This window comes from Sminthopsis crassicaudata, chromosome 2 (assembly GCF_048593235.1).
Source record: "Sminthopsis crassicaudata isolate SCR6 chromosome 2, ASM4859323v1, whole genome shotgun sequence".
In the NCBI taxonomy this organism is placed as follows: Eukaryota; Metazoa; Chordata; class Mammalia; order Dasyuromorphia; family Dasyuridae; genus Sminthopsis; species Sminthopsis crassicaudata.
The window spans coordinates 294,054,094-294,072,051 of NC_133618.1; the positions used below are offsets into that span (position 1 = coordinate 294,054,094).

The window sequence follows — 17,958 nt, forward strand, 5'->3', positions numbered from 1 at the left end:
AATCCAAAATTGCCACCCTGTAAATTCCTCCCATTGTTTCTAGATCTACCATGTGGTATCAAGCAACACAAGTCTAACATCTCTAACATTCTTTCAAATACTTATATGCAATTTGCTCCTACTCCCAACTCTCACTCCCTACTTAGATTTTTTTTTTTAATTTGAAATTTAATAAGTAGCCTAATGTGAACATTTCAAATCAAAGGACATAAAAAAAAAAAAAAAACTCTATACACATGGAATGTGTTTGATGCAACTATGATCAATCAATGAAAATGTCTTTTATAACAGATAAAAGGAAATAATATACTTCAATGCTTTGTTGTTCAATAATTTTTTTAGTCATGTCTTGATTCTTCATAATTCCATTTGAGGTTTTCTTAGCAAATGAACTAGAGGGGTTTGCCATCTCCTTCTGCTCATGAGGAAACTGAGGTAAACAGGGGTAAGTGACTTGTTCTGAATCACACAATTAGTGTCTAAAGCCAGATTTGAACTCACGAAGATGAATCCTCCTGATTTTAGACCTGGCTCTCTATCCAATGTGCCATCTAGTTTCCCATATTTCAATGTAGATGCTTCTATTGTTAGCTTAGAAGCAAATCCTGAAGGAAAATTATTAGGAAAATACCCATTTTCAATACTGACACAGAGCAAGAACAAGTCTGAAGCATTTTCATTGAAGCAAATGATGGCAAATCTTGGTCTTCTTGAGATGGATGTGATTTTTGGAAATGGACAAAAATGTTAATAGTCAAGTCTGATGAAAAAGGCTGATTAAGCTGAGCAATGCTGCTTGCAATCAAAAGCAATGTGTAGCTTGAAAGTAATGAAAATGTATTTCTGCTGTAGCTCATAACTTGACTTGGGAGGAAATATCCAAATACTAATATAAACATTTAAGCAATAATGGCAGCTAGATTGGAAAAGGTACACAGGATCCTAAGGGGACTGCTTTGAGGAAGGCAAATTTACATTTAGATATATAAATGCTATCTATTTTTTAAAATCAGAAATAATGGACCAATCTAACTTGAAGTTTTTCTATTCAATAAAAACTAAATGTTTCCTAAAGAAGTTGGGTAGACATCATCCTCATATTAATTGATTCCTAAAAAGAGATTGGTGCTCACTGTTACTTGACTCTGAAAACATATATAGCTAAAAAAATTACACAGTATATCCCAAAAGCTTGGTTCTAAGCTTTGACAACTTATCCTTTAAACTATCCAATTAAGTAATATTAAAATATCCAATAAATAGCTGGCTGCATAGGACCATGTGTACAATAATACTTTATTATTTAAACTATTAAAGCTTAAAACTTAAAAAAGCTGCTGAAGCTTTGGGGATGCCTTTTTACTATTACTACACATTTATTATAGAAGAGAGTGTGTGTATATAAACATGCATATACTAAATAATACATGTGTATGTATTCACGTGTGTGTATGTGCATATATATGCACATATATTACATATAAAACATTCTAGCACGGAAATCAGAGGTTTCAAAATCAGAAGACCAGGAAAACAATTCAGACTCTGCTACACACCATCCATGTGACTTTGAAAAAGTGAATTAACTTCTCTGAACCTCAGTCCACCCATCTACAAGTTGAGAACACTAAATTAGATAGTAATATTCCTTATATCTATAATGCCTATGGAAAGGATCACTTTTAAAGCTAGCTACTTTAATAAAAAATAAGGAAATGAACAGACTTCTGACCTTCCACACTACTTTTCAATTTCTTTAAGATATTCCACAAATTTAAAATTATTCTGAATCTATCTATCACCCTTAAGCTAAAGGAAATCCATTTTTCCTCATTTCTAAAAAATTACTTACGTATGATGAGTTCCAAATGCAATATCCAACTTGGCCTAGATGACAAAAAAAAAAAAAAAAAAAAAAAGCCTGACCTTAATTATTTATGAAATACATTTTCACTCAAAATATCACACAATTCAACTGAAATTTAATTTGAAAAGGTTTGGAACTCCATTTTTTTCCCCAATGTATTGTCTGCCCTCTAGTGGAGAAAAGTTTAGGCAGCAAGACAGCCTTTTTATTGGCAACATTATATTTCATCTGGGGCATCAGAGAGACTTTAAAGTTCTAAAGAAAAGGGTGGCTATGGCAACATTAGGAAGACAAATTCAGTAATATAACAATGCTGTAAAGAATGAATTTCTGGAGAAATGAAGATCAATAAAGAAGCTATCACCATATTTAGCAACTGTCAATGTTGTAAAATTCCCCATGCATATATCTGGTAAATAAAAACTATTAAAAAAAAAAAAAAAACAAAAAAAACCTATCACCATAGACTGGGCAAGAGGTCATAAGACCTGATTGGAGGTGGTGAATGAATGCAGAAAAGATATACAATGGACAAAATATATTTGTGGGTTAAGAATGAAGACTCTAGAGGACTAAGCCTAAAAAGAAATGGGGAAGTTAGAGGGTCAGATTTGGGAGAGGGGACGACATTTGGGGCATATGAAGTTTTGAGACACTAGCCGAAGATTCCAAGAGAATCTTCCAGCCATTGCTGGTAAAAAAAAAAAAAATGGTACTAGAGCTCAGGAGAAATATGATAGCTGCCCAGATTTCAGTCATCTACAAAGACTCAATGCCACAGAGGTAGTGAACTAAAAGGAGTAAATGAAATTGCCAAATGAGAAATAACATAGAGACTCCTTAGACAGGCTCCTTAGAGCCTGGAGAGATACCCAAACTTAGCAAGCAATGTAAGAATAAATTCTGTAATTGTAGTCCATTATCATCAAAGTCTAAGAACTATACTTATTTTTAATATCTTTAAATTTAAAAACTAAAATTACGACCTTTTCCTAAGTAACCCTATGCCAGAAAATTATGACAACCACTTTTGACTTAATTCGAAAAATATATATATATTTATGTCAGTTTTTCTTCCAATCAGCTATATGTACTTGGGCAATTTATTTTCTTTTGTGGATCTGCCTCAATTCCTCCGTCTGTAAAACAAGAGTGCTGAAGCTCTATGACTTACAAATTCCTTTTTCAATGCCGGAGAAATTGAGGCAAGATAAGAGATCAGAGAGTTTTTAATATTTTATTTGAAAGAGAGAGATTGTGCTGGGGGCTTGCTGCCCCCAGGGCTGTTGTCCAAAGCATCCAACTGCTAATGTGTGATTCCCATGAACTATATATATACGTGGCTCCAAGCTACCAGGGGGTAGACCGAGGCAGGAGTGGAGTCAAAGCATTGAGAGAGAGAAGGGACTATCAATCCAGTTCTGACAGGGCAAGGGGAGGTAGGGATATACCCATAAGTTGGGATCAAAAAGAACAATGACACAATGGGAGGAGGCACAGGATATTTTGATAAGTAGGGAAGGTCTGGGGCCATGATGTCTAAAATAGAAGGTCTTTTTCCTTATCAAATATCCTGATGATTAAGAGGGAAGGGTGGTGTTGCAACCTGGAGATTAGGGCAGAATAATTGAGGTATGACGACAATTCAAGGAGACTGTAGCTGATTATGTAATTCTCTGGGTCTAATGTATCTAAATTTCACAAACAAAAGGCTTCAAACAGCAAAAAGTATTTGGCAATCCATCTTTCTAATTTTCCCTGATAAAAATCTCATCAGTTTCTGATGCTGAATCATTGAAGGCAAGAAATTTCTCTTATGGGCTTTTGGTAACTCTGGTTGCAGAAGCAGTTTCCAGGCCCATTTCCACCTGGAATGATGGTGGCTGAAGATAGAACTAAAGACTATCATAAATACTCAAACTAAGATATATGAAGAAAGATGCTATCTGCATTCAAAGAAAAAAAGTTAGTATTAGTCTCTATAGAATAATTTGACATTTGTATGTATGCATGGGTGTATACATTTGTATAATTTGTACACACACCTACACATGCATTCCATTCATGTCTAATAGTCACCTCTAGGTTGGGAGGGAAAGGGAAAAAAAGAAATTTACATGATAATTTCATTATATATTTAAAAGAAATAATATGTTGCATATACTAGATTTGCAATGACAAATGTAATCATATTTTTATTAAACTGTTATGAAAATGCTTGTTTTATTCCATACTTTTTATTAAAAAAAGGTATTCTATCTATATTGTTATTAAGGGGGGGGAAAAGCAACTAAAATTGAATTGGTGATTTGTGGGAATGTTGCTATTCCAAGGTTATCTGGGCTTATCTACTGATCAATGGCAAGTAGGCAGTAATTGGTGTGGGTGAGAGGGAGGAAGGCAAGCTATATTCAGCGGTGATCATATTTGAGAAGACATACTCAAGGTAAGCAAGAGGAAGGTAACCAGATTGGCCAAGATTTCTGGAAATCACGTCATATGAAGAAAGCCAGAATATTAAACCTCTTAATTTCTACAATTTGTGTCCTCATACACAAAAAGAGGATGCTGAAGCAAGTCTCTGAATTCCTATCTAGGCCTTAGCCTATGACCTGATGATTCCATGATGCATACTCACTTGAGTAGTAAACATTTTTCTTCTTGAATCATACCTCTTGGAAGAACTGAAAACATACAGGTCTCTTGAAGGGTCTCTGAAAACATCTACATAAAATCTTTGAAGCTTGGGACAGTGTACCCTCTGTCCTGGAAATAGCAATCTATTTTAACAGAGTTAAAAATCAAGTAATAGGCCAGGGAAATGAGCAGACAACAGAAAAAGATTCTGACCACAGAAGGTTACTATATTGACAAAGATGAAGAAAACATAAACTCAGAAGATGACAAGGTCAAAGCTCTTACATCCAAAGCCTCTAAGAAAAATAAGAATTGGGCTCAGGCCATGGCAGACAGGAAAAGGGATTTTGAAAATCAAGTAAGAAGAAAAAGAGATAGATTAAAAAAAAAAAATTGGGAAGAGAAGTGAGAGGGGTACAAAAGGAGAAGAATGCCTTAAAAAAAGCAAAATTGGCCAAATGGGAAAGGAGATACAAAAGGTCACAGAGGAAAATAATTCCTTAAAAATTAGAATTAAGCAAATGGAAGCTAATGGCTTTATGAGAAATCAAGAAACCCTAAAACAACCAAAAGAATGAAAAAAAATAGAAAACAATGTGAAATACTCATTGGAAAAACAACTGACCTAGAAAATAGATTTAGGAAAGATCATTTAAAAATTGTTAGTCTACTTGAAAGCCAATACCAAAAAAAGAGCTTAGACATCATTTTTCAAGAAATCATCAAGAAAAACTGTCTTGATATTCTAGAATCAGAAGGTAAAATAATAATGAAAAGAATCCACCAATCACCTAAAAGAGACTCTGAGATGAAAACTCTCAGAAAATTCTCTGGAACTCCCAAATAAAAGAGAAAATATTGCAAGTATCCAGAAAAAAAAAAAAAAAAAAAACTATTCAAATACTGGAACAAGTCAGGATAACACAAGATTTAGCAGCTTCTACATTAAAAAAAAAAAAAAAAATGGAGGATTTGGAATATGATATTCTGAAGGATAATGAAGCTAGGATTATAACCAAGAATCATCTACTCAGCAAAACTGGGTATAATTCAGAGGGAAAAAATGGACATTCAATAAAATAGAAGACTTTCAAGCATTCCTGATGAAAAGATCAGAGTTGAATAGAAACTCTGACTTTCAAATACAGAACTAAGGAAAAACATAAAAAGGTAATCAAGAAAGGGAAATCAGAAGGAAATTAATAAGATTAATCTGTTTACATTCTTACACGGGAGGATAATACTTGTAACTCATAAAAACTTTCTCAATTCTAGGAGAGTTATAAGGAATATATCTAAAAAAAAGATAATAAAAGATAATAAAATTTAGTAGTGAGAGAGAAATGTACTGAAAGAAAGAAAAAAGAAGAGATGGTATGATATAAATTATCTGCCATAAAAGAAGAAAAAGCTTTTATTGTAGAGGGGGAGAAAGGGATGGAAGAGACAATGAGTGAATCTTAGCTAATCAGAAATGGCCCAAAGAAAGAACCACATGCATACTCAATTGGGTATAGAAATCTCTTACCTTGCAGGAAAGTAGGAGAAGAAGGGGATCTAAGAAGAAGGAACCTGACAGAAGGGAGAGTACATTGCGAGGGGGAGAAAAGGGTAGTTAGAAATAAAACATGTTTGAGGAGGCAAAGGTGAAAGAATAGAGAGAATAGAATAAATGGAGGAGGAAATACAGTTAGTAATAGTGGAATGGAATGAAAAAATGGAACAGAATTTGGAAGCAAGTTTTTCTGATAAATGCCTTATTTTTCAAACATATAGGAAACTGAGTAAAATTTATTAAAAAAAAAAAAAAGCCATTCCCCAATTGATAAATGACCAAACAATATGAACAGTTTTCAGACGAACTCTCTCTCTTTCTCTCTCTCTCTCTATATATATATCTCCATATGAAAAAAAAAATACTCTAATTGGAAAATGCAAATTAAATTAAAACAATTCTGAGGTATGCCTCATACCTATTAGACTGGCTAATAGGACAGAAAAGGAAAATGACAGATGTTGAAGAAAATGTGGGGAAAATGAGACATTACTTCATTGTTGGTGGTATTGTGAACTGATCCAAAGATTCTCTAGAACAATGTGGAACTATGCCAAAGGTAACCATAAGGCCATTGATACTCTTTGATCTAACAATATCACTACTAGGCATGTTTCCAAAAAAAAGATTAAAAAAAAAAAATTAAAAAAAAAAAGGACTTCCAGGTACAAAAATATTTATAGCATTTCTTCTCTGAGGGCAAAAAAATGGAAATTGAGGGGATGCCTATCAATTGATGAATGGCTGAATAAATTGTGGTTATGTGATTATGATGGAATACTATTGTTCTATAAGAAATGATGAACATGATGCTCTCAGAAAAACATGGAAATACTTCCATGACCTGATGTAATGTGAAATGTACTGTGTATAAAATTAATAGCAATATTGTAAGATGATCAGCCATGAATGACTTGGCATTCTCAACAATAAAATGAATCAGGACAACTCTGAAGGACTTATGTTATCTGTACTCAAAAAAAGAACTGATTATATTATCCAAATACAGATTGAAGCATTTTTTAGAATTTATTTTTGTTGAGGATTTTTTTTCGGTAGGGAGAAATTTTGGAGGGTTTTTTTGTTTTGCTTTTGTTTTTACACAATATGACTTTTATGGAAATGTTTGCACTTGTGTCTTATCAATAGAGGGATGGAAGAGAAAGGAAGAAAACCTGAAACACAAAGTTTTAAAAATAAAATGTTTTTTAAATTATTTACATGTTACAGAGGGAAAATACAATGTTAATTTTTTTTTTTTTTAAAGTGAGCTCCCTGTCATTCCACATATTCAAAGTGAAAATGAGAGGATGAGATCTACCAAGCATGGATTCGAGGATGGTTTCTTAACAGCAGGGGACAATGAATTTTTTTTTTAAATGTTTTGGTTTCGGGGCAGCTAGGTGGTGCAGTGGATAGAGCACCAGCCTTGAATTCAGGAGGACCTGAGTTCAAATCTAGTTTCAGACACTTAACACTTCCTAGCTGTGTGATCCTGGGCAAGTCACTTAACCCCAGCCTCAGGGGGGAAAAAAAAAAAAAAGTTTTGGTTTCTATATTTTGAAATAGTTATTTTCTTCCACAACCTTTTGTATTTCACTTGATGCATTTAGAAGCATTACTTTGATAAGGGATACCTACAGGCTTCAACCAGATAACCAAAGAGATCCATAATGCAAGCCAAAAGTTAAAAATTCTCTGGTTGAGGCTATTCCTGCAGGGGGGTGAAAAAGCTAGACAAAAAAAGTCATCCCTAAGTCACTTCCCAATTCTCAGGTTATAGCATTCAAGGCTTTAAGTATTAAATTTAGTAAAAATTAAGTAAAAATTTAGTAAAAATTAAGTAAGAAAAAAAAAAATTACCTGGCAAAGGGAGATGTTTTCAAAAGGTTTTGCTTTCTCTTGTAATCTAGCTTTAGCTTCTCTTTTGTCCCCATGCACAAGCAAGATGGGCTTTTTCCTGGAATGAGATCAGAAATATCTGACATTAATCCCCTGAAATGGAACTGGCTGTACCAAAATCAAAGAATATGTTATGCTTACAGGACTGCACTTCTTGTCTGTGGCTTTTCCTCTTTGAGACACCAATGCATTTAAACAGAGGCCTTCTTTAAGAGTTCAAAAATTCAATGAGCTTATTGGTAGGGATACTCCATGTCCTAAGAAAGATTGCAACCCCCTAGATACATCAGAACAATCTAAGGGTTTTTTATCTTAGATTTGTAAACCTGTTTTTTTTTTTTTTTAACATATTTATTTTGATTTTTAATAATGGCTTTTTATTTGCAAAATACATGTAAAAATAGTTTTCAGCCTTCATCCCTGAAAAAGTTTTTGTGTTCCAAATTTTTCTCCCTACATCCCTCTCCCCTAGACAGCAAGTAATCCAATATAAGTATAAACATGGTTTTAAAAAATAGTTTAATAACTATATTTCAATAGAACTTTTCTTTGTAATGCTATGTATTTTGTTTTATCCATTATTCTCAGAAGGAAGCTCCTAGGCTTACCCAGATTGACAAAGGAGCCCATAATGCAGGTTAAAAAAAAAAAGTTAAGGACATTGGTAGATAGTCTTCATTATTTCCTGTGGCCAGAAAAACTCAGTACCTGATGGCCAAGTTTCTAGTGATGGGCCTCTACACAGACCCTTGGATAGCACATAATCCATCATTTACCAGAGCTGGGAAGGACCAGACAGAACTTACATCTACCTAGCACAACCTTCAAGGATGCAGGACTACCTGTCATGACTTTGAGACTGATGATAAAATACATCTCCCAACTCTTGCCAGAAAGATGGCTTAATCTGGAAAGACATAAATGAACTGATACTAAGTGAAGGGCACAACCAGGAGAATATTGTAACAACAAGATTATATGATGATCATCTGTGATGGACTTGGCTCTTTTCAACAATGAGGTGATTCAAGGCAATTCCAATAGATTTGTGATCAAAAGAGCCATCGGCATCCAGAGAAAAAATTATGGAAACTGAATATAGAACAAAAAATAGAATTTTTACCTTTTTTTGTTGATTCTTTTTTCTTTTCCCTTACCTTTTTTCTCTTTTGACCTGATTTTTCTTGCATAGCATGACAGATATGAAAATATGGTTTAACTCATATCAGATTGCTTGTTGTCATGGGAAAAGGTAAGGTGGAAAGGAGGAGAAAAATTTGTAACACAATGTTTTCCAAAGGTGAATGATGAAAAATATCTTTGCATGTATTTCAAAAAAATAGAATATTATTAAAAATAAATGCATCACTATAATAAAAATCTGTTATGCTCAAAAAAAAAAAAATCCCCAAAAAACTACTATAGTGATGTGCCATTTCTTTCTCCAAATCCTTTTACAGTTAAGGAAATGGAAGCAATCAGGATTATGTGATTTGCCTGGGGTCACACAAGTAGTGAGTGTCTGAAGTGAATTTGAATTCTGAAAATGTATCTTCCCAACTCCAGGTGCAATGTTCTACCCACTGCATCATCTGGTTGCCCCAATCATTATATCTAATATATATGGCATACATAATAGTCAGTTAGTTCATGGTGTGAGAAACTCTTGAATCCCAAGACCTATGGCTGACACATATCCTGGTTGGCTTTATGAAGTCACTTTAAATATCTAGTGATCCAGGGTTAATTCTCTAAGATGGCTTTCTTGCACTGATAGGGATCTGATATAGTTTTCTTATCACAAGTTCCTTAATTCAAAGGAGCACATACGCAAACACAGACAAGATTCAAATACTCATTTTCACACAGAATGCCAATTCTGTGTAAATGTCCTGTTTTTTAAACTAAGCAATACATTTAACAGAGCATGGTGAGAACACAAGACTAAGAAACAGGAGGCATGGGCTTAAAGGCCCAATCTAATTACAAATTCATCATCTGTAAACTGAGGTTGATAAACTTGCATTGGATATAGCTGTTATAAGGACCAAGTAACATATACATGTATGATATGTATGGAACATGGAACACAACGGTAGAGCATTATATAAATTTCAAATTATTACTGTTCCTATCATGATCAATATTTTACTGGAGGAACTGGAGATTGCTTACATTAACTATTCAAAAGTAGGGTGAATGTTCTTCTGCACATAATGGGCTCTCTGTCATTTTGAAGGTCTTAAGGAAGACTGGATGACCAACCACTAGTTTAATATGAAATCAAAGAGCTTCTTGGTCAATTATGAGTTGGACTAGATGGTTTCTGAGAGTATTTTTAGTTATAAGACTCTGAGCATCAGAAAATGATTTTTCTACCTATATGAAAATATTAAATCCAGTTGGCCTATAGTTCTTAACTAACTCCCTGCCAATCATTTTTAATCTGCTTTCCTCAGTCCCAGTTGCTATGAAATCCTATCATGTGAAAATATGCTAAAGCCAGGCTTCCAAAGGTTCTGTGTCCTTGAGTAATACTCTAATGATATATTCTGCATCATATTCTAGGATGTGAAAGATTCAAAGATGAGAAGGGAAACCTAAAAATGGCACTATGCTCTATGAGTAGGTGTGAAATCACTAAATAAAAAAAGATAGTGATCAAAGGAAAGAATTTAAAAGACAGAAAAATACACTAAAATTTTATCAAGTTGGATGTGTTTTAGAAGCTTTTAAGTTTAGAATAGAAAAACATATTTAAGGACACTTATCTTCCTGAATATTCTTTCAAACCAAAAAAATACATCACTTTCTGACCTATGGATTGGAATTTGTCCCTATCTATTTCTGGAGTGACCACAAAGGAAGAAGACAAGCCAGAACATTGTAGGCACTCCCACCTACCCCATTTATTACCCCTTAGGTGAGAAAAGCCAATGTCCTACCTGGGCCTCTCTAAAATGAAGGAGCTAAATCCCTAATGTTCCCTTGGGTTACAAAATCTTTCAATTATTAACATAATATTTCAAATATTAACATTATTAACAATTAACAAAATCTGTAGAAGGAATGAAGTGAATAATAAAAGTCTCTCAAAACTCTTTTATTTTGTTGCTTCTGAAGGTATTAAAAAAAAAAAAAGTTGAATGGGATTCATATTGACAGAAATATGACGTTTAAAAATCATTAGGCTACATAATCTCATGAGACTTACCTGAACTCTAGTGGGTACTGTCTTACAAGCCAGTCCACTTCAAAGCAGTAGTTGAACTGAGGAGGAGACAAGAAAAATAACATTTCAGCTACCAATACTTCATTCAAGTTGTTTATGCAGAGTAGTTTGGCCATCAAGATGAAACTAACATTACATTAACTACATACAGTTTGTCTACAGTCTGTTGAGTACTATGGATTACATTTTACATAGGCTTATTAGTTAATTTATAATCATTAAAATTATTGAACTGATTAATTTATAATCACTGAAATATTGAAAATATATAATATGCATTATATAATCACGAAACTGAATGAAAATATATAATATACATTATATAATCATGAAATTGAAATCATTAGTGTAATATGAGTAAAAATAAAGAATTCATGAGACACATTTAAAAGCATCACTACAATTCCTAGACAAAGCACTTTCTTTGGAATTCATATTTCCTTTCTATAAATAGAAGTGACAAGTGTTGGCTCAAATTTAAGAGAAAATTTTACGTAATTATAGCTTTAAATGTTCATGAGTCACTTATAACAAGATTAAATAAGACTTTTTAATACTGCTTCCGAAGATCAGAAATCCTGATATGTGCAAAACGCATCAATTTTTTTTTTCTACTTACAAATATAGATTGATTCAAATCCATAAGCATGATACCTAGGATGGTCATTGACAGCTATAGTGGTAGACAGAGTAGGCCTACCAGTTTATGTGGGCTACCTAATAAGGTAAAAAGTGTGTTAAGCATCCTAGTCTGAGTCACAGGCCAAAACCAAATTAATATGTTCATCTGGGACTGGAAAGAGAAGGCATGTCATCAAGAAGTTGGTCAAATACATTACTCTTTATCAGGCAGATTTAAAAAAAATCCTCAAGCCTAGTCCAAAGATCTAAAAAACAAGGTTCATTTCCTAAGAGCACCTAACAATGCCTGGCACATAGTGGGCACTTAATAAATGTTTCCTGATTGATTAATCTACATCTAAAGACCTATGAGCCAACAGAAGCTGGTTCCCACTCTCACTAGGCCTGACTTGCAAAATTCTGCTGAGCACACAAAATTTACTCTGGTCCTTACCCACACTTGACAGTATAGTCTCTCCCTCTACTTGTTTTTGCAACTCCTTTTTTTCTGCTCAATGTCTCTCTTAAGGATACATAAGCAGGCACTTACAACATTCTCTGTTCTATTTGAATGTATAGATTCCCATTTCTGCAGCCATTTTGGCTTTTCAGGGCTGTGTTTATTTTTCTGCCTGACAAAAAAATGCAATTTTTGTGTAATGTAATTATACCTATGTACAATGTAACTGTGATTTTTAGCATCAGAAAATGAAGCTAAGTTCATAGGTGAAATCTGGCATAATAACTTATCTATTCAGTTTTACAAAGCCATTTCCCACTTTACAAAAGAAAAGACAAACAAACTGAGGCTTGGGAGAGAGAGAATTTTTTCTCAGGGTCAGAATAGTTATTAAAAGCCTGAGCTAAGACATCAAATAACAAAAAAAAAAAAAAAAAAATCAGCTAATAGAGCCTGGAGTAAACTATGTGAAGTTCTCTGATAAACAAATACATTTACCCAAAGGAGATGGAGGAAGATGAATGGAATGGAAAGTTACCAGCTGATAAGGGACACAAAAATTTGGCAGGTTTTACTTGTTTTAAAATCGACTGTAATTTGCACGAACTGATGCTGAGTGAAGTGTGTAGAACACCAAAAGAACATTGTATACAGCAAGAGCAAGATTATGCATTGATCGATTGTGATAGATCTGTGACTCAGGACAATTCCAATAGACTTGTGATGGAGAGAGTCATCTGCATCCAGATTATGGGGACTGAATGAGGATTACAATATAGCATTTTCACCTTTTTGTGGTTGTTTGCTTTTTTTTCCCTTTCTGATCTGATTTTTCTTGTGCAGCATGATAATGGTGGAAATATGTACAGAAGAATTGCACATGTTTAACATATATTGGATAACTTACTGTATAGGGGAGGAGAGTGTGAGGGAGAAAATTTGAAACAAGGTTTTGTATAATGTTGAAAAATATCTTTGCACGTATTTTGAAAATAAAAAGCTATTGTAAAAAAAAAAAAAAGTGACTATAGTTCTACTTCTCATTACGCTTTTCTTGCTACTACCTATATGTCAGCAACAAATCAAGAGTCAGTTACTTGACCCCTCAGTCTACATTTACTCACCAATGAAATGGGGCTATATAATTATCAAAACCTCCTGAAGGAAATAATTTCTTTCTTTCTTTTTTTTTTAATTAAAGCTTTTTATTTACAAAATATATGCATGGATAATTTTTCACATTGGCCCTTGTAAAACCTTCTGTTCCAACTTTTTCCCTCCTTCCCCCCACCCCCTCTCCTAGATGGCAGGTAGTACAATACACATTAAATATGTTAAAGTACATGTTAAATCTAACATATTTATACAGTTATCTTGCTGCACAAGAAAAATCAGATCTACATAGAAAGACAAAAACCTGAGAAGGAAAAGAAAAATGCAAGCAAACAATAATAGAAAGAGTGAAAATGCTATGTTGTGGGCCACACTCGATTCCCACAGTCCTCTCTCTAGGTGTAGTAGATGGCTCTCTTCATCACTGAACAAATGGAACTGGTTTGAATCCTCTCATTACTGAATAGAGCCACGTCCATCAGAATCAATTATCGTATAGTCTTGTTGTTGCCATCTATAATCATCTCCTGGTTCTGCTCACTTACCTTAGCATCAGTTTATGTAAGTCTCTCCAGGCTTCTCTGAAATCATCCTGCTGGTCATTTCTTACAGAACAATAATATTCATAACATTCATATACCATAACTTATTCAGCCATTCTCCAACTGATGGGCATCCACTCAGTTTCCAGTTTTTTGCCACTACAAAAAGGTTGCCACAAACATTTTTGCACATGTGGATGGAGGAAATAATTTCTTAAGTCACACTAATGAGTGACGTAAACTTTCATGTGTCATCTAAATGAGAACTGAGATTAATTCTGGGAAATGATGAAAATCTAAGGAATCATCAAAGTATAAACTACATATATTTATGTATAATTTATGTATAGTATCCCAAGTAAAACTAAGTCAGCTATATAGTTTGTCAATCATAAAGTAGAGCAAAACAATCTTAATTCTCATTCCCAATTCCTCGCTACTCTTCCTTCTGAGACAACTAGGTAATAGTAGACGAGGCACTGTGCCTGGAGTCAAGAATTCAAATCCTCCCTCTGACACTTACTAGCTATGTGACACTGAGAAAATTTGCTTAATTGCTGTTTGTCTCAATTTCCTCATCCTCAAACTCCCAGAGTTATTGTAAAAATAAAATGAGATAATTGTAAAGCACTTAGCACTGTGCTAGCACAAAATCCTATTTTATAATAAATTGTTACCTATTATTATTTACTAACAGTAATATAAAATATTATTTTTATTTCCTTAAGGGGATTGGAGGCTTTTCATAATCTCTGAACACTTCAAAATGAAAAGAAGTTTAATCATTTCAATTAACTACTAAGGTGACTGGGTGATTGGTTAGAGCTGTGGGCCTAGAATCATAATTTTGAGCTTGAGTTCAAATCCAGCCTCAATAGGGGAGCAAGGGTGACCCTGTGTCACTTAAATCTGTTGCCTCAGTTTCCTCATATGTAAAATAAAACTAATAACAGCACCTCTCTCCCAATGTAGCATTAAGGATCAAACCTCAAAAATATTTGCTATTTGAATTCTAGTTAAAAAACATAATAAACTCACCTGAGCTGAAGACAAGAGAGTCCCAAAAAGAGGAGATAAAATATCTATTGAGAAAATACATACATGATCCAAATTTACAAAGACTTATTTATGACACAAACTTGTAACAGATTATTAGCAGTAATTATTAAATATTGTATCACAATCAATATAATAGTTAAAAGTTGATTTAAAAGACTAAAGTGAAGAATTTTCATAAGAATCAAGAATATAACGTTTCATAATTAGGTTTTCTCTCCTTTTCACTTTTCCTAATACATAGGTCTAACCTCATCATTTTCCTTCTCAAAAACCTTCACTGGCTCCCTACTATCTTTTACACTGAAAATTCCAAGAAGGTGGATGCATCATTTTGCACATTTGTCATCTGAAGTCCTAACTCAGTGGCTAGTACTTAATAAATGTTTGAAAACTTGTCTACAGGTTAAAATACAAATGTTGTACTCTGACATTCACAGTTAAGCCAATCTATCTTTCCAACTTTATCTCTCATACCCCTTTAGTATTCTATTTTTTAGACAAATTGATCAACTCACTATTTCCCAATTTCTTTCTGACCTTTCTCATTTCTATATTTTTGACCCATGTCTAGTAAGCAATCATCCCTAGGAACATGTTGGAAATTCTTCTCTTCCTTCAAAGCCCAGTTCAATTGTTATTTCCTCTATGAAGTGGTTACCCCTCCCCCCCAGGACTCCACCTACAATCTCCTCCTTTACAAACTTTTCACACAACTTTCTTTGAACTTCTCTTATACATTATAAATTGCATTAGACTTATTTGTTTTGTGCCCTAGACTGTTAAATTCCTTGAGAACAAAGACTATGTTGTCTTTTATCTTGATGACTTTATCATTTTACAATTAGTAGGATCTTAATAAACTGACCTAAATTTTATTTTCTTTCCTATGTGAATATAATAATGACAATAATAATAATGATGATATATGTTGATGTGAATAATGAATCTCTTAAAGTGAACTCATTTGATTTAATACTGCATAATGACCATATTTTACATAACTTCAATTCAAATTCCCATGACCCACTGTTCCCTAGCCTCCATTTTCTGTAACACCGACTTTCCAAAGTTGCTTTGAGGATAAAAATGAGGTATATATGTACAATACCTGGCAAACCTTAAAACGCTATGTATACTCTATTATTATAACTACTGATATTGTGTATTTATATATTTTATATTATTTATTATATTTTATACAAAATAAAATACATAATATATTTTATACGTTTTTCATATTATCTTATAGAATAATAAAGAAACAAAAGCAAAATGTATACCTTTAATTATTTGGCACAGTAACCTTTTAAGCAAAATGTCTACCTGGAAAGTCAGTTTGAGAGAAACTCTCAATATAAAATTGAATTCATTAGCAAAATTACTGGTTTTGGAGTCAGAGAACACAGATTCAAGGCTTGGCTCAAGACAACTACTAAGTATCTGAGGTCAGATTTGAACACAGGAACAGGACTTTCCCTGACTGTAACTGTGATATTCTATCCACTATCCACATAGCTTTCCCTTAAGTCAGAAAACGTAAGTTGAAATCCTTGCTCTGTTATTTCCTGTCTATATAATCTTGGGGGAAAAAATAAATTGGTCTCTCTAGATCAGAGTTCCTCAGTTACAAATGAAACTGAATTAGAAAGCTTTTGAGGCTTCTTCCAAGTTTCAACGTGTGATCATCTGGAACACAAGAATTACAAGATAGCCAATGACAACACAAGCATACTCTCTTCAATGTCTACCACAGTGAACATTAATATATTAAAAGCATTAATACATTATTACAATACCTTGCCAAAATGTAACCGTGCTTAAAGTACAAATGATATAATGCTGAGGTTTTTTGTAGCACCCTGCTCTGATAATGTTGTTTCTTGAAGTATCTTCTCATAATCAACAATAAGCTTAACTGGAATATAAGCCGGTAATAATGCTGCTGCTTATATTTTATCTGAATAAAAGTTATCAAATGCTAGCTAATTACCCTATTATGATTAAGCATTAGGTAAGCTTAGGGGCTGATTGATGATGAGAAATCTCTCTTTGCCTCAGGATTTCTACTTAAAACTCCTTTTTAAAATTCGGTGTGTGTGTGTGTGTGTGTGTGTGTGTGTGTGTGTGTGTGTGTGTGTGTGTAGTTTTTCCTGCAAGAATTCCAGGTACTACTCACAAGCACACCCAACCCTCCTACCTTTAATGTGGAGTGCTCCTGAATTATACTTGGGCATAATTCCTGAGACTTTGGTGAGATAAAATCTGAATAGGTTCTTCTCATCCAACAGATCCCAAGACTCTTGGTCTTCATCAGAAGTGACATCATCCTCTTCCGTCTTTGGGAAGTTGGGAGGCTGGCTACTTCTAGGTCTATGTTCAGATAGTTCTTTTGGAGAGGGACATCTTTCCTCCTTAAGTGGATGTTTTGATGGGCCTTTTGGGTAGGACTCCTCGTCACTACTTGACAGGGACCAGCCTAAATCTTCCTGGGAAGCCTTCTGCTTTTTTGGGAGCGAGATTTGGGAAGTCGAATTTTTACTTTCAAATTTCACCGGTGATAATTTCCTGCGGTGAGCAGCTTTCCGGGCATCAGAACACGTGTATCCAGGATCATTCAGCACATCTTGCCCAAAATTAGACAGAGAAGAGGTAGAAGGTTTCTCAAACCATGTCTTCTTTTCATCAAGTGAAGATGGTTTTTCATCACCTTCACTTTCATCACTGCTGGAAACAGTCCATTTTCCATAACTACTTTCCTGAGTCATATTTCTGCTAAATAAAAAAAAAAACCACATTTTTTATATTCAGTTATAGGTTGTTTTTTTAAGGAAATTCCTGATCTCAACTTACCCCCTAACCAAAAGCACTCCTAAAACAATTATTGTAACAACTAGGTCCCAACAAACACAAATAGTAAATCCTGTGAAGTTATCACAAGTACCTGAAATCAAACTATTAGAAACTATCATT

At 33.8% G+C, this 17,958-nt stretch overlaps 1 protein-coding gene across 7 annotated transcripts in view; it reads right to left on the reverse strand.

The window, feature by feature from the left end:
• Positions 1–17,958, reverse strand: part of TDP1 (tyrosyl-DNA phosphodiesterase 1) — a 145,442-nt gene that overhangs the window by 116,696 nt on the left and 10,788 nt on the right. For 5 of the 7 annotated variants that reach the window (XM_074289744.1, XM_074289751.1, XM_074289750.1 and 2 more), the window contains 5 exons: positions 17,186–17,760; positions 14,968–15,011; positions 11,176–11,231; positions 7,923–8,019; positions 1,853–1,887 (listed from right to left, as the gene is read on the reverse strand). In XM_074289744.1, coding sequence (XP_074145845.1) covers positions 1,853–1,887; positions 7,923–8,019; positions 11,176–11,231; positions 14,968–15,011; positions 17,186–17,753 — 800 coding nt within the window. In that variant the 5' untranslated portion in view covers positions 17,754–17,760. The remainder of the gene's footprint in view (positions 1–1,852; positions 1,888–7,922; positions 8,020–11,175; positions 11,232–14,967; positions 15,012–17,185; positions 17,761–17,958) is intronic. The other 2 variants (XM_074289746.1, XM_074289748.1) reach the window with 1 other exon arrangement.